General features: G+C 33.4%; 1 protein-coding gene across 1 annotated transcript in view; it reads left to right on the forward strand.

Moving 5' to 3' along the window:
* The window catches only part of MDGA2 (MAM domain containing glycosylphosphatidylinositol anchor 2), an 811206-nt gene that overhangs the window by 708280 nt on the left and 84206 nt on the right, over nt 1-18720 (forward strand). The window contains exon 11 of the mRNA XM_077761231.1: nt 17848-17996. Within this exon, the coding sequence (XP_077617357.1) occupies nt 17848-17996 (149 nt within the window). The remainder of the gene's footprint in view (nt 1-17847; nt 17997-18720) is intronic.

Below are 18720 nucleotides of genomic sequence, written 5' to 3' on the forward strand. Positions count from 1 at the left end.
AATATAGCTATATAAATTATATATATAATATATTATATATAACTATATTATATACGTTTATATATAGTTTACATAGCTATGTAAATAATGGTCAGCAAATTACAGCTTGAGGACCAGCCAACCATTGTTTAGTAAATAAAGGTTAATTGGAACATAGCCTCACTTGTTTTAGTACTGTATATGATTATTTTCATGCTACAACTGGAGAGGTGAGTAGTAACAACAATCATATAGTTCATAAGCCTAAAGTATTTACTGTCTAGCCCTTTAAGAAGAAGTCTGCCTATCTTTGGTTTGAAACAAAATACTAACATTATTAAGGCTTAACATTTTTAGAACGAAAATAACACAATATCATAAATGATGGGATTAATTTGCATTATATGGTTATAAATTTATAACAATTGTAAAGTGTGAAGTGAGAACTAAATAGGGAGAATCATGAAATATGAAGTGTGATATATGAAGTGATCTTATATTGACTCTGAACAGAATCAATAACTTAAATTTGCAGTTTTAGCCATATAGAAACTTCTAAAACATCTTTCAAAAAGTGGTGCATCAAAGGAATTAAAATATACTTAAATTTCCTCAAAATATCACAGAAAAAGAGCAATACATGAACAATAAAATCATTGAAGGGACAAAGAAAATAAAGAGCATGGTTGTAGACTTTAGCCCATTTATACCAATACTTACATTAAATGCAAATAAACTGAACACTCCAGTCAGTTGTCAGAAATCATGGGACTGGATTAAAAATAAAAGCAAGATATTTACAAGATACTCCCTACTGTCTACAAAGCAAAACACATGTTAAACCCAAAGACACAGAGAGGCAGAAAGTTAAAGAATGGAAGAAAACACAACATGCAAACAGTAGACATAGGAAAGGTGAATTAGGTGTATTATTATTATCAGACACAGTAGACTTAAAGACATAGAAAAATGTTGAGTTAAAGAGGGATGTAAAAATAATAAAAGAAGAATTTATAGGGAAGACATAGCTGTTCTACATATGTGTGTGTTTCTAATAATAGAACTGTAAAATTCATAAATACAAGAGTGCCAGGAGAAATAGACTGTTCCATAATTATAGCTGAAGATTTTAACATCTATCCATGAATAATTGATAGAATTTGTAGCCAGAAAATTACTGATGTTTTAGAAGATAAAGCTGTATTATCAAGCAATTTAAACTAATTGATATTTATAGGTAATTATACCCAAAGTTGTAAACTATACATTATTTCATGTACACAGGGAATGCTCACTAAGTTAGATAATATGCTGACCAAACATTTTCCTTTTAAGATTAGGAATAAGACAAAAATATGCACTTGTACCCCCCACAAATATTATACTGCAGGTCCTTACCACTGCTTTAACACAAGGAAAGTAAAAAAATGCATAAAAATAAGAAAGGAAGAAATAAAAATATTTTTTAAAGAGTTCTCTTCCTTTTTTGAAAAAGTTTATTTTGAGAGAGAGAGAAAGAGAGAACTGGGGACAGACAGAAGAGAGGGAGAGAGAGAATCTCTTGCAGGCTCAGTGCTGTCCCTGTGGAGCCCAACACCGGCTCTATCTTGTGACCTTGAGATCATGATCTGAGCTGAAATTCAAAGTCAGGAGCTTAATCGACTGAACCACCCAGATGCCCCAGAGGAAAAACAAAATCTGTTCTCAAATCATATGGTTATTTTTGTAGATAATCCAATTTGAATTAACAAGATAATTTACCAATAGCAAGGACACAAATTTATGTATAAAATACAATAGGTAAAATCAATCATTATGTATTACAGCTACAAAATTTGAAATTAAAATGTAAACAAATACCATTTCCAGTTTAAATTACCATTTCAAAATATGAATAAATTTAATAAAATATGCACAAGATATACACTTGAACAGTACAAAAAAAATTGCTCAGGAAATTAAACAAGACCTAAACAAATGGAGAAATATTACCACACTCATGGATTGAAAGAATCAATATTGTTTTGATGCTTATTTCTCCAAATATATCTATAAATTCAATTCACTTGCAACAAAATTTCCAGCATTTTCTTTCTTCTTCCACTTCCTTTTCCTCCTCCTCCTTCTCCCCCTCCCCTTACTTCTCCTCCTCTTCTTCTTTTCTTCTTCTTCTTATTCTTCATAGAAATTGAAATGCTGACTTAAGTTTTTATTAGAAAACAATAATATTCAATGATATTTAGACCTCTGTTGGAGAAAAAGTTGGAAGCCTCATACTACCTGATTTCAAGGCTTGCTGTAAAACATAGTAATCAAGGCAGTGTGGTTTTTGTAGGAAACTATACACAAGGAAGGATCGATCAGATAAATTAGAGAATGAAGAAATAGACATCTATGGTTAAATATAGGACACGGTCAAAGGAGTTTTTCAAAGTCACCAGCACAATCCATTGCAAAAATGATAGTTTCCTGAATAAGTTGTGCTAGATCTGGATATCTATATTGAAAAAAAATAAATCTTAATACCTTACAGTGCTCACAAGATTAATTTAAGATGAACTGTAGATGTAAGAATAAAACATTAAAACTGTAGGGGCACCAGAATGGCTTAGTAGGTTAAGAATCCAACTCTTTGATTTCCACTTAGGTCATTATCATGGTTCATGGGACTGACCACCATGTGGGGCTCTGCACCAACAACATGAAGCCTGTCTGGGAACCTCTTATCCCTCTCTCTCTGACTTTCCCCTACTCATGCTCTCATTCTTTGTCTCTCTCAAAATTTATTTTTTAAATAAACTAAAGCTATAAAATTCTAGAAGAAAACATAGAAGAAAAATCTATGCAGATTTGGAATAGGCAAAAGCTTCTTAGAAAGTAAACAAACAAAAGCCCCACTCATTAAAGAATTATACATCAGAGGTCATTAAAACTTTCTGCTCTAAAAAAAGACATAAAAAGGCAAGGCACTGGCTAGAAGAAAATATGTTGCAAAGGTTTGTATCCAGAGCATATAAATAATTTTTAAAACTCAATAATAAAACAAGTACTCCAATTAAGAATTGACAACATCAGTAGACACTGCAGAAAAGAGCATAGTGTTGATCAATAATTGTATAAAACTTGTCACTATCATTAGTTATTGTAGAAATGAAATTTAAACCACAGTGAGATAACACTGCACATACATTATAATGGCCAAAGTTAAAAAGACACAATACCAAGTGTTGGTGAGGCAGTGGAGTAACAGAACTTATCACATATTCCTCCTGGGAATGTAAAATGACATTACTTTTGTGAAAATAGATCATGTCTCATAAATTTAAACATGCACTTACCAAGTAATTTGGCAATTCAATTCCTAGATGATTACCCTACAGAAATGAAAGCAATGTCTATATAAAGATTATGCACAAACTTTAATAGCAGCTTTATTTGTAATAGCCTCTAACTAGAAACATTCCAAATATCCATCAAGAAGTGAATGGATAAACAACTTATTCATGAAATGAAATTATACTCATAAAAATGGAAAAAATGGAAAAATATTACTGGTAAACACAGTATATGGATGGATTTCAAAAATCATATGTTGAGTGAATACAACCTGACACAGAAAGTGCACTATTTATAATTCCTTTTATACAAATTTCATGAATAGGCCAAACTAATCTTTAGTAAGAGAAACTAGATTCTTGTTTGGCTAGGTCTGAGTGGAATGTGTGCATTTTGCTGAATGGAAATCATATCTCAATTAAGTATTACCAAATAAATAAATGATATTTGCCAACTAAGGTAGTGTTGAGCATTGGAGGTATTTTATAAGTATCCAGTTACCGGGGTATAAAATAAACCGCAAGAGGGGCTTGCGTAGAATTGTTCCTCCAGCCGGAGTTGTATCTCTGTCTGTCTTTTGTGTGTGTCTTGTCTTTTGTGTCATTTCATCCGCAACAAAGAGAAACTAGATTCTTGTTTGGCTAGGTCTGAGTGGAATGTGTGCATTTTGCTGAATGGAAATCATATCTCAATTAAGTATTACCAAATAAATAAATGATATTTGCCAACTAAGGTAGTGTTGAGAATTGGAGGTATTTTATAATATAAAGGTGCTTGTTCTATTTAATGTTATCATATAATATACTTTTTCTAGTGCATATTATGTTAATACATTCAAGGTAATTTAAAAAATTGGCTGTTCCTCAAAAATCCTTTGTTACTTTTTCCTCCACTAACCTCTAAATTACTTTCCTTTAGACGGAGGTGCTAAACTGGTTTTCTTCACGGTATTTCCCCTTGCCATGATAACCACTATGATCTTAACTCATTTATATCCCTTACTTTAAGAGATCATGACTGTTACATTAAGAATATCGAATGACCTAATATGTTGGTCACAAGCTCATACATACATGTTAAACCATAGAGATATGAATCTGGTTTTGGAGGGTTACCACTTTGTAAGCAAGACAGTCACTGCAGGGTACAATGAAGGGAAGACAGAGATACAAGTCTAACAAGGTAGCCTGCCTGTTGGATTCCAAAGCTATTTCTCACAGCTTCCTGATATTATTTTGGGTAGGCATTAGATCCAGTTTGCAGATGATAAGAAACAGCCTGTAATCACACATAGTTTCCCCTGAGAGAAAAGAATTCTCATTATATTCACTAACAACCAGAGAAGAATAAAACAAAGAAACTCAAATGTAGAAAAGCACATATATGTATATGAATGTAATATGTTTAATATTTCTATTATTTAATTAAAGGTCTGTTTAACACTTAGTACAGTTGGATTTTTCAGGAGATATTGGGTGGTAATAAAACCAATCTTTGAAAGAATCAAAGGGCTTTTTAGTTCAATGGAATCAAAGCCAACTGCTAGACTTTCAAGTGTCTGTTTAAGCACCTGGGCCTCTGTTTATCACCCTGAAGGGATGATTAATGGATGAGAACAGTGCAAAACTTGTTCCATAGGCATGCCAAAAACAAGACGTAAAGTGGTCAGCAGAGAGATTACACAAATGATGGCTCAAAACCTGATCTATCATCTTTTCTCAAAGGAGGTTTTTGTAATGGACCTTAAATTGCAGAAGTCAAGACAGGTATTCTTTTTATAAATTCTTTTCAGGTTTTAGGCCAGAGGATAAAACCAAAGTCTTAAAATGTTATATTACTTAAGTAAGCATAACTTAAGAAATCCTCCTCTTTCATCAAACTAATGAACTTTGTCTGTTTCAAAAGAACTCATCAATATGACAGTTCCTAGAAGCCTCAGGATCTGAGTCCAGATAGATAACTGCTTTTGGTTAGATCCAGACCAGTGCTTCTTATCGATATAAGCACAGTTATTTGTGCTCTAATCTTTTTCTTGTGCTAGGAGTCATATTCACAGATCTTTTAGTTATTCTTAGAGAGCCACAGTGATTCTGTTTCAATAACTAGTTTCCTTTATTCACATCTAAATACACTTTATTAATTCAAGTTATATGTTTTGAAGAAAATAAATGTTCCTAGAAGATAAACAGCATAGCTTCTGGGCTCCTCTCCAACTCACTTGAACACCTCTTGCTCCCTGCCTAAATGAGATTCAGTGCATTCATATTCAGCAATGGGCCACCTACATGGGCAGCAACAGCTCTTGCCAAGAAGTTAATGTGGTCGATAAGTACACCATTGAACATTCAGCTTTCTCAGCCTGAGAGCCACTGGGTCAGTTCATCCATCTGTTCCCCCTCCATGCACACACCTCAACCAATGGTCCTTAAATGAACACAAGGCTTTAAGATATTTGGAGCTGTTACTTTTTTAGGGAATGTATAACTTTAGGAAAGAATGAATACATTTATTTGCAGCTTATTGTATATTCATTATTCCTGACTTAAATATTTGGTTAAATACATGTAGCTGTCATTCGAGAGATTTAGTCTACCCTTATCTTTATGAAGTCCTGAGTTGATAGTACTGTCCGCTAACAATATAACATGGCAAATCTGGGTTAGTACCAGGGGTAAATTGTGATTTCAGTTTTGGTACTCACAACAGACAGAGTAGGGAAGCAGGGATACTTTAGTGGAAATGATATCTTATCAGCAAATCCATCTGTACAGTATTTGTATGTGAATTAGGGGAAAAGTCCCCATCACTAAGCAGATATGGCTTCTATACCAGGGTAGAGGCAGTCACAAGAGGAATAGGACCTGAATTTCAGCCCCACTCACCCCTTCAGCCAGGCATACTTGGTAGTGAGCCACCATTTCTAAAGATGTTTGATGTTAGAACAAAAAAGTGTTTTAGACAGTGTGGGTTCAGAATGTAGCTTTCTTACTGGACGATTACTTACTATAGAGCAAGCTGTTTAACATTGCTAATCTTTAATCTTTTGTAAAAAGAAAATGATAAGAATATTCTCATCCTTCAGGGGATTGCACATATTAAAAAAATAATGCATGCAAGTTGATTAGCATGGTGCTTGACAAATAGCAAAATACCACCAAAAATGCCTTAAAAAGTTACTGTCTAGGAGAGATCAAGCATCAATTCTTCCTTAATCCTAGAAAGAACTGTTTTATCCCTTATATTAAACTTTCTTCTAATGCTTTAGAAGCCAAATTAGAATATTTTCTGTGACCAGGAAGAAGAACATTAGAAGCAGGTTTACAAAGTTATGAAAAAGAAGACCCCAGTGGAAAGTGTTTATCCAGACGTATTTGTAGTATATGAAAACAAAATCCTTCAGTGTCAGAAATTACAAGACTGAACAAAAATAAATTAAATCTCTAATATTACACCCCCTGTAGGGTTTTTTTTCCCTTTTGCACATACTTTGCAAATTTTGTACATTAGGATTCTTTTTACACACAATTTCAGTTATATAATTTGGATTCAGATAAAATTCCCCCAAACTGTACACAACCTTAAGGGAACTGACCATTCCTTTGATGGAAGTTGGAATAAGAAAGACAGGGCAGGAAAGCCTGAAGTGATTGGCTTTTGGATTACATGTGAGAAGGCTTTTGAGGGGTTTCCAGAAAAAGCAAAAGAAAAGTTTTGGAAGCTTCTATTAATGAAATATGTTTTAATATAAAATGAAGCAAAATAGTTTTGTATTCTTTCTGCCTTGCAAGTATTTCCTGCAATGTTTCTAGAAAGGAAGATTCCTAATAATTTCATTTTATCCTACCATTCTTGAAATAATATACGTTGAGGAAGGGGGGATCAGATCTTCTGTTTGATGGCCAACTTTCTTTGAATCGTTAGGTGAATAGTGTAACCTTGCCTTCTCACAAAATGTTCATTTGGATCTTTTTGAAGGATGATCTGCAATCCAGGCAAGGAAAGTAGTCTGCATTAGTTTAGCAATTATGATGTTCTTAGTAACTTTCAAGATTCGCAGCTCAGGCCAAGTAATATCCCTTTACATATTTGCTCTTCTCAACCTCTGTGAAGAGTAAAATAAGTTAATATTTGCAAAAGTACTTTGTAAACTGTAAATTCCTATATAAATTTGAGATACAACTTTTATCCGTTAAGATTTTCTTACTCTGTGAGTCCATAGTTGGAGTGGTAGGTAACAGAATAACGTTAAAAATGCCAGCCCCAGATGTATGATTTTCACATGTGACTCAAATACTGAACAGGGTAGTGGCAAGCAAAGGCTTTGGGCAAGCTCTAGGGCATATAAAGGGGGTGAATAAAGTACAGAGTCCTTTTCCCTTTTCTCTTCATGCATGTTTCTCCTCTACCAATAATCAGTTATCTTTACTTCGGGAGGCCCTACCCACATTATTTTTCTTTTGAGCATGTGGTTTTTATGCACATAACATTTACTTGGATATTTCCTTATGAAATATCAGTGGATTTATATGTTTCACTTCAAAACTTTCTTTAAATCCTTAGCAGTTTCCTATTTACATGCCAAATGTGAAAGCTAACTCTTTCATCAAATCCAAACTGTTTCATCTTTAAACATTTTTGAACCAGATCCTAATCTACACCAATTTTGAAAAAAAAAATCAAATTGTTAATATTCAGAAATGCATGATTTCTGGCACAGCACATACAGAGTTTTAGAGTTAGGGGGTTATTTCAACTTCATTTAAGTTGAAGTGTTTGTTATCTAATAAGTGCCTGTTTTTATTTTGTATTATCCAAGACAATATGTTTTTGATGTGCCAGCTGATAACCACTTTGTATGAATATTTTGTTTTATAGGTCAAAGGTGACTCTATTGTGTTGAAGTATTGCTTTATTAAAGTGTAAAGAAAATAAATAGGCATTAATTTAAATCTGTCCAGTTTAGTATTAAAACTTCAGGAGCTTCAGGGGCACCTGGGTGGCTCAGTTGCTTAAGCCTCCGACACTTGATTTTGTTTCACATCATCCTCTCTGAGACTGTGAGTTCAAGCCACATGTCAGACTGAAATGAGAGTGCAGAACCTGCTTGGGATTCTTTCTCTCTCCCTGTGTATCTGCCCCTCTCCCTCTCTTGCTCTCGCTCTCTCTCAAAATAAATATATATATATATTNCCCAGGCGCCCCCAAAAAATAAATATATTTTTTTAAAAACCTACTAAAATTGCTTCAATTACCTGTGCTTCTAAACCATAACATTGAAACCAAGTATGGAGCTCTTCCTAGAGAATTTTAGTTTACTTTCTTTTTTACTTTTTTTTTTATGGGAGGGGATACAGCAAGAGATTAATATGTATTTAATACTATTTTCCCAGTGATATGATAGGTATTTACATAGATTCTATCAAATATAAAGAGAATAAACTGTATATGCAAATGCAGTTGAATCTGCAGAGAGAGCTTTTTAACCCAGTTATCTTCATAAAATCATTAGTTTTGAAAACCATAAAGCTTAAGTGGAAGAGTCCTTAGCAGTAACTAAATGGATCTATTATTAGTGATATTTGCTGATTATACCATCTTTATTAATTTTATTGCATTAATAAAGAATTGTGACTTTATATGGCAGATCCTTGCTCAAATGAAATTATGAGCTCCTCTGAGAAGTGTCCTAAATTGGGGGAGAATTTTTATAATGGAAAACATATCACGTTAGCTTCCAACTGATGTGGGTATGCGTGGCTTGAGCATTTAGTGGTTTAGTAAAACAGACCCTTTTTTGCCAAGAAGTAATTACTAAACCTTATTACTTCTAAAACCTTCCCTGGTTGCCTATTTCAGTAAAAGTCATTTCTTTCCTAATAATCACAGGATTTTTGGTAAATTATAGTTTTGCATATGATCATCATTTTTTATTTTAGGAAATAGGCCTAGAGGCCATTTTCTTGGGCCATCAGTTTAATGTCCTCTGCCTTCCAAGAGATTAAGTAAAAAAGCTAAATTATCAATATTGTAAGATGACTTTTAGGAGAATTTATAAAATTGGGTCTTGGGTTCATTCTGCATTTCAAATATTGAAGTGAAAATATTTTAATTTAGACAGTTTGAACTCATTAAAGTTAAATAATTTCCCAAGTAGGTATTTCTATAAACATACTTCCTCTAAATATCTGACCTAAAAACTATCTGTGGAAGAAAATTGAATTGGTAGGATATTGTATTCAAGTGAACTTACATTATTGAAGCAAACTATAAAAGGACTAAAAGTGTGCACACAAGTCTAAGTATTTTCTTTCACTGACTTTTTGTTAACTAAGAAAAGGACATTGAAATCTCCATAATTTTAATTACTTAACTTTTGTACTTTCTGCTAACACATTTTGATAAAAGATATGGATTGTACGAAGCCATTTTGTGAGCATATCATGAGAATCCTGCTGTATGGCATTTTCTCCAAGTGCATCTTTTAAGATTATGCTAATAATTCTAATCAACTTCACACATATGTGGATCAAGCAAGAAAAGTTAATGCTTAATAATTGATATTTGTCAACTTCTAGGTAATGTTCACACACATTATTCCCTTTTGATCTCTGTCAGTTTTTTGTTCTATTAGTAATATTCTTTGATGATCTATCACAGATGATTTCCTTATGCCATCAATTTTTATTTAAATTTGAAATAAGTCAAATACAGACAAATACGATCTCACTTATGTGTAGAATCTAAAAAACAAAACAGATGAACAAATAAGCTAAAAAATAATTGAATCCAACCCACAAATACAGAGAACTGTTGATTGGCAGAGGGAAGGTGGGGAGGGGAGTGAGCAAAATAAGCAGTTGGGAATGTGGGATACAGGCTTCTTGTTATGGAATGGATACATTGCAGGGATAAAAGGTACAGCGTAGGATTATAGTCCATGGTAGTGTAATGAGTTTGTATGGTGACAGACGGTAGCTACACCTGTGGTGAGAACAGTGTAATGTATAGATGTGTGGAATCACTGCACTGTATACCTGAAACTAATGTAATATTACATGTCAGCTGTGCTTCAATTTAAAAAAATACTCATTAATTTGAGTCTAAAAAATATTAATATTGAAAAAAATGTCATAACAACGACTGGTCATTTGAAAACATATTGGCTCTCTCTAAACAGTAAGGCAAAGTATGGATAAGCATACTGTCTCAAGTACAAAGCCATTTCACTTTAATGATTTGGTTGGATTATAAATTGTTACATGTCTTAGATTTTTTTTTACATACTCTAAAAAATCATTGACTGAGAGGTGTTGTCATTGACTTCACAGCTGTATAATTTAGTTACGCTTTTGTTTCCTGAACACATATTGACAAGTTATCACTGTTGAAAAAAACTCTTTGCATTCAGTTTATTGCATCTGTGACATTCACTTTAATTCTAAGATAAATTTTTTTTATCAGACACGAGTTTCTTTTGTCAGTATTAGATAGTTGCCATTTTTTCATTCTTTCTTCATGTTTCTAATGAAATTCAGTAGTAATTGCTTTATTACATCCTTTTCATGAGATAAGGCCTAATATTAAATATCAGAGTAACTACCAAATATAGGTAACACAAATGAGTATATTGATTCTTTTAAAACTTTTTCCCTTTGACTTCATAGAATTAAACTTTTTTAGTCCTCTTTCTTTCGCCTCCACTTTCAAGATACTTTTACATTGTTTTGAATCGAAACAATAAGCTTTCAGAAGGATAGGATACCAGGAGGTAATGTATCTCTTCACTCTTCTTCCAGGATGAGATGCATACAGTCATTGTCCATCTCACTTGTAGACTCTAGTGTCCAGTCAGTGTCTATACATTGAAAATTTAGGGGTTTACCCACAGTATCCAGTCAGAGGACAAATGTTAATTGGGTGTTTAGCTGTAGTGAGTTTTTTACTGATTTCCTACCCAAGGCTTTTTACTTATCTACTCCACTCTCTTATTTCCTACCAGTTATAGTTAAAAACTCTAAAGTAGATTTATATCCTATCCCTGATTTAAAACTTAGAAAAATCTCCATTTCATTTTTAAGTTTACTTATTTTGAGAGAGAGAGAGAGAGAATGCACAGAAGGGGCAGAGAAAGAGGGAGAGAGAAAATCCCAAGAAGATTCCACACTGTCAGCACGGAGCTCAACACAGGGCTTGATCTCACAACCGTGATATCATAACGTGAACTGAAACCAAGAATTGGACACTTAACTGACTGAGCCACACAGGAACTCTAGAAAAAAACCTCCATTTCTATAGAAGCATCTCTTTTCTGTTTAATATGGCTTGAGATTCACTAATTTGAAGAGAAAGCATTTATAGTTCCAACAGTTGCATGTTCTTCATTCTGTCCTGTGGAGGAGTGACAGAGCTATGTAGATTTTTGCTCTCTGTCTAATAAGCCGGCCTCAGCTTTAGCGGGCCTCTGAGTCTGAACACAGTGTGACTTGACTGTGTGTGTTAGCTTCTACTGAAAATGCATACAGGTACAGAGCTGTGATTCATCTGATATTTAGAAGTCTTTTTTGTTTATTTGTTTAAATCAGAGAGCATCATCAATATTTAAGTTTCCCATGGATTTCTGTAGCCACTTTTCTTGTGAGAAAAAATACGCATTTGAAACGTTTTAATTTATTATTATTTATACTTTGCAAGTGTTTTTCTGAAATTCATTGATTGTTATCATTTTTAATATTAACTTAGTCTCATTCAATTTGTCAATTTCACTGAGTTCTTACACTCTGGGAAGTGAAAATTAGTAGATATACTATAAAATCTTTTCACCTATTTAAGTGAGTAGTGATTAAAATAATTAGAGAATAATTGGGCTACCTGGTAACTATCAAACATCTAATATTAAGCAAGGCACTTCATAAGTTAGCACTGATCTATTCTTCCTGTCTTATTCAAGTACAGTAGTGTGTCAGCTGTTATAGGACAGCTGATGAGACCGTCCCTATTCATAAAAAGTACAGATTTGTGGGGAAGATGGGCATTGCATGCTAGTTATAGCAGAACTACCAGTGGTAGTTCTAAACTATTATCTATAATATAGTCATTTTTCTCCACCAAAGACCCTGCTTTATTTCTTCTCTTCATCCCGTCATAAGCAACCCCTGTCTGTCCAAATCTTAAAATATGTCCCCTGTGAAGTCTACCTTAGTTCCCAGTAGAGAGTATTAATTATTCTTTCATAGAAGGTCTCATAGTATTTGTTTATCACTCTCTATTGTATTTCTTCAATGGTCTTGGGCATACTTATTTATAAATTCTCTTTTGTATTTCTGTTTATCCATAGACTAATTCAACTGTTTATTGGCTTTCTTAGTCATTCATAGTTGAACATTTTCTTGCATGTTAGTAATGTATTCAGAATTCATATCCATTGAGGTTTAATTAAGATAAATTCTCTGTAGTCTAAATTGAGAGTATGTCTTTCAAAAATAACTTGGTATTGGATTTACTCAAGTATTCCAGTGGTATCACTAGCCAAGGATGATTTTTTGTTAATAGAAATATTTTTGTCATCTTCCTATGCTGGCGAGGGGAAACTTTATTCTAGTATACCCTATGTCTGAGATAACTGTTTTTACTGATATTGATCATATGAGATGGCCTCATTTCTAGCTTCTCATCTTACACTGGCCCATTAACTTTCTCTCTGGGTCTAAAATACCAGCTCCCAGGGGTACAATGACCAACAAAACTCTTTTCCTCCCTAAACTCTTATTCAGTATCTGGTTTTCAATTCTGTGTTTTTTGACCCTCAAGAAATAATTCCTTCTTGCTTGCAAGTTAGAGAAGCATCTAAGAAAGAATTTTGTTATACTTTAATCTAACATTCTTTGACTACGAAAGTGACCTGTTATAGCTTATTGTTAGATCTTGAACTTTGAGCTGATGCATAAAATCATATTTTGAAATATCAATTTAATCACTTTTCAAAAGTTATTTACCATATACAGTAAATGAATTTTATATAAATTCTATTTAAAATTTTGAACAATTAAACATTTTATGTATATTTTAAGAATATTTTAAAATCTGAGCTCCATGTACATAATATATCTAAAAATTATCTGCTAGTTTAGATAATGAACTAGGTCATTTAGTCTAAAATTTTTAACTGGGACAGCATTGCATAAAAATAAAACTAGAATATAAAAGGGAAAGAAAATTTTTTTGGCATGCTTACTAGAAGGAGAAAAAAATCCCCAGAGGATAAAAAAGAAAAAAAACTATGTTATGAATTCTTTCCATGTTCAACCAGCAGATGTCATGTTTGGTTGTCAGAGCCTAAGAGTATTTCCTTAGTATTATGTAGAGCTTCTTTAAAAGTGACTATATAAATATTAAATATGATTGATTCTGAAATCAGAGAAGAAATGTGTTTGTTAATTTTAAAAATTACTTATTAAATGAAATCAGAAAGCATGTTTCTTCATTAAAGTTTATACAAAGAGATTTAGTACAAAGTATGTTCTGAAACATAAGCAATAATATCTATATTTAACTATAACTAGTCAAGATTCCTTATCAGTAATTATTTATTAATAATCGATATTACTTATACACCATCTAAAACTTTTTCATCTTTTTTTTTAATCTCCATATATTTTTGAGGGAGAGAAGGTCAGAGTGTGAGCGAGGGAGGGGTAGTGAGAGAGAGAGGAAGACACAGAATCCGAAGCAGGCTCCAGACTCCGAGCTGTCAGCACAGAGCCCGATGCAGAGCTCAATTTCATGAACTGTAAGATCATTGACCTGAGCTGAGGTCAAACACTTAACTGACTAAGCCACCCAGGTGCCCCGAAAACCTTTTTCATCTTTAATTCTAAGGTTGTCCAGTTCAACTAACATTTAAAAAAAAAAAGCTTAAAAAAAATAAAACTGCCAACTAAAATAAAACTTTCCCAATTTTTTTTTAAATTTTATGAATCAAAGTCAAAATTTGTAATGGAGCCTGTTTAATTTGATTATTTATTTATATCAGCTTTCATACGTCATCACCATTTCTACTTTGTTCCTATATTTCTTTATTGTCATATGAGATATTGGAACACATCATCTCTAAATTTAAAAAAATTTTATACCTTATTTATTTTTGAGACAGAGAGAGACAGAGCATGAGTGGGAGAGAGGCAAACAGAGAGGGAGACACAGAATCTGAAACAGGCTCCAGGCTCTGAACTGTCAACACAGAGCCTGATGTGGGGCTCAAACCCACGAACCATGAGATCTGACCTGAGCCGAAGTTGGACGCTTAACCAACTGAGCACCCAGGTGCCCCTGAACAGATCATCTCTAAATTGTTTCCTAATCTGATTGTCCATGAAAGATTACTGCATATTATGTTACTCACAGTAATACAGATATATCAATGCAAATAAAATATTTTTTAAAATATGCTGGAAAGCCTTCATAATAGTCTGCAATTAAATATAATGATGATGATGGAATTTTACACTGAAATTTGGATCTATTTGGAGTGTTAGATGACCTTGAAAATAGATCTTGGTGAATTCATATTACTCATAGAGTCATGAGGATTTTTTTAAATTTCAAAGTCAGACTGCTTCAATAACCTTAGAAGTATTTATTTAGATAAACAATGAGTTCTAGAATTATGGCAATTTGCACGTATGACAGGCAGTCAGTTACCCTCCTGGCACTCAACAAAAAATAGGATTTGATTACGGGTAATAGAAACATGCAATGGAAACTGTAAACTAGTATGCTATCTACAATTAAAGTAATACAATAAACAGTAGGCAGATGTTTCATAGCACCTGCGAGATCTGTGACTCCTTGGTACTTTGAGGGCCGCCTTGTAGAGATTCACCCATTTCAGCCCTGCTAAATGACTAGTAGGTATTGATTAAATACCTCTAACAAAGAGAAAATCATAGGCTCCTGAAGTAGATCATTCCATATTCTGAAAAGATTGGTAGAACATTGCTACATCAAATTGTGTTTCCTTCTAATAGCCACCCACTGGTATTTATCTTATTTCATAGATCTGTTAAGATTTGTCTGTTCTTCTTTCTCTGTAATGAATTTCAACTCTTAGAAAACTGCATTTGTCTAGTTTTGAGACTTTTTTTTGTTCTTTTCTATGCTAAAGAGCCACAGGTTGTGGCTCTACTCTGTACTCATCCCATTTGAATGTGTCATTCATTTTATAAACAGTGATGCTTAGTACTAAATGTAATACCCCTGCATTTTCCTCTTGGTTAAAAAACAAAAGCATACCCTCCCCCCAAATAAAACCTACTGAGACCCTTACTTCCTTAATTCATTCAGACACTAGTCCGTAATGAAAACACTCCAGTTCCCATTACTTAATTAAGCAGCTCATTGTTTCATTGATACATTTTGGATGCTTATTTTTAATCAAAATCCCTAGCTCTTTATCTAAGCTACTACTAACTGCACATCCTTGATAACGTTTTGAGAAATTTGGTCTCAAATGCAAGTTGGCAAAGACATTTTGGGTATTGATTTCTTCTTTCAGAGTGTTCTTTTCCTCTCGCCTAGATTTTGTTCTTAAGTGTTGTGAACAATAGATTTGTGCTATCACTTAGTAATAGATAAAAATACCATAAAAAGATAAAAGAAGCGCTAAAATGAATGTGATGGCTCTGTTCTAGAGATCTGCTTCTATGCAGGAGAGCTCCTTTTAATCCACTTCCAATTCAACTGAATGAATATTCATGGAATTTTTTTTCAGTCACACAATGTTAATGCGGGAAGCTTCCAAATGTTACTAAAATTCAGATATTTGATTCCATGTATTTAATCTAGCTAACAAACTTATCACAAATTTAATTCACTTCATCTGATAGTATTTTTCCCAGTGAACCTCTCTGGGGTAATAGAGACTATCACATCTGTGCTTAATGGGCAAAATCCATCCTTTACCTATCTGTTAGAAATTTTTATGGGCCGAGAACCCTGGGTGGATCAGTCAGTTAAGCGTCTGACTTCAACTCAGGTTATGATCTCGCAGTCTGTGAGTTTGAGCCCCGCATCAGAGTCGGTTGCTCACAGCTCAGAGCCTGGAGCCTGCTTTAGATTCTTTGTCTCCCTCTTGCAATGCCCCTCCTCTGCCCACACTCTGTCTTTCTCTCTGAAAAATAAATAAACATTAAAACCAAAGAAATTTTTCATAGGCCAGCTCTTCTGCAACTATTAGATGATAGATGAGTAGTGATGAAGAAATATGAAAAACGAGGTAACCGAAGTTTCCACAAACAAAAAACAGGAGGAAGAACCCAAGAGGACATTTAATGTTTAATTTTTATAAAAGTAAAAAACAGAAAAGATGTTGAATGAGGGATAATAAATGTACAACTTATTAACTCATCATTCAATAAGAATTGCAAAGCTGTTTGAAAAGTCTAAAAAAATGTTAGCATTTCTTATGGGGACAGAGGCCATACTTCATTTATTTTATCCCCAATGCCTGGTATATACTACATGGCATTTAATAGGCTCTCCTTTGATACTGTTCATTTCATAAATAAATACATTATAGATAAAAAATGGAAAGTAAGAAAAATCTATATTTCAGAGTTTTATAGAAATTGGATCTATAATTCCAAGTGGACTTTGCATTTTTCAACATGGTAATTGGAAAAAAAAAAACCTTAGATGGTTTATATATGTTATATATACTATATGCACTTCACATATTCTTTAAATAAAAACCTCTTTGCTATTGGCCCAAGTTCTCATATCACTGTGTTATTTGGGCAATTTCAAATTTATTGACCAAATACAATATAAACACAAAGTTTCATTCTTACTGATTTTTTTTGACAGAATTGGTCTTTCATTTGATGATATACTACTTTTGACTTCTTGGATGCCACAATTTTTATTTTCTTCCCATTGACTGGTTTATTCCTTCTCAGGCTTTGTCAAAGCTGTTATCTCTCATCTCTCTTAATGCTGGATTGCCCCAGGGTCAGCCCTTAGTCTTCTTCTCTGTCTACTCATAGCCCCTTGGTGACCTCATCCATCTCATGGCTTTCAATTTAAAATCTATATGCTTATGGTTAGCAAGAGTATAGCTCTAATCCTCACCCCTTCCTGAATTTGAGACTAATATATCCCACTTGATGAGTCCATCTAGATCATTTAAACTGTTCAAAAATAACTAACTGAAGTTCTCCCAAATTTGATCCTCCCATCGGTTTTCATCCCAGTTGACAGCAACTCCATTCTTTCTTAGACCAAAAACTTGTAGTCGTCCTTGAGTCTTCTCTTTCTCTCACACTCTCCATCTAACCAACCAACCAAGAAATCTTCCTGTATCTCTGCTCAAAATTCTCCAGCAAGTTGATTAGATTTTAATGATATGACTTTTCAAGTAGAAGTAGTACTCATGGGACACATGGTAGAATGTGGAAAAAGGCCCAAAAAGAATAAGCATGTTTAATATGTCATCATTCAAATTCAAATTTAAGAGAAACCCACTCTTTCTATTTTTAGGAAAGGCCTATGCTCCGGAGTTCTATTACGATACCTACAATCCTGTGTGGCAGAACAGACACCGTGTTTATTCTTACAGTCTACAGTGGACACAGATGAATCCTGATGCAGTAGATCGGATTGTTGCATACCGGTTGGGTATTAGGCAGGTGAGAAATTTTTCGGTGTCTTTTTTTTCTCTTTGTGGTTCTCTGTGAAGACCTTGTTAATATGATTTGTTGCTACAAATTTTTAATCATTTTGCATAAATTCCAGAATCTCTTTTTCCATATGAAAGATAATTGAGCTTTATAGAGAATTGTTTGGAATTATATATGAATGTTTGGAGTTAACTTTTGCATTTTCTACTGTGACAGCATACATTCTAAAGTGACATCCTTTTGAGCCTTCTGATGAAATCCTTCATCACTAGATATGCTATAGTAGTTACACTCTGTTACTGCTATGAAAGAAGCTTATTTAAGATGTGCTTACACTTTCCTACACTGCATAATTCTTTGTCTTATTTGCTAAAGAGTTAGTCTTATTTTTACTCTAAAGGATTCAAAGTATATAGGGAGGATGTCTTAAGAGTGAATTTAATATATCGGAAGAATAGAAATATTTTAGTAAAATAAGCAGAAACAATCAAATATGATTTTTTCCCAAAGTAACTGAAGATTTGGGGTTATGTGAAAATATATCTTTTCAAGTGAACCATCCTTAAACCCAATTATCCTTTGTTTGTGTAATGACAATTTTGAAATTTAAATGTGGGCCTTTGCATTGATTCCTGTTACATACCTTATTATCTGGGGTAACTGTTTCAACATAACAAAACATTTTTGAAGAGTTATTTGATTCCTATATAATCTATTAACTTACCCTCACAAC

This window comes from Crocuta crocuta, unplaced genomic scaffold (assembly GCF_008692635.1).
Source record: "Crocuta crocuta isolate KB4526 unplaced genomic scaffold, BGI_CrCroc_1.0 scaffold163, whole genome shotgun sequence".
Lineage (NCBI taxonomy): Eukaryota > Metazoa > Chordata > Mammalia > Carnivora > Hyaenidae > Crocuta > Crocuta crocuta.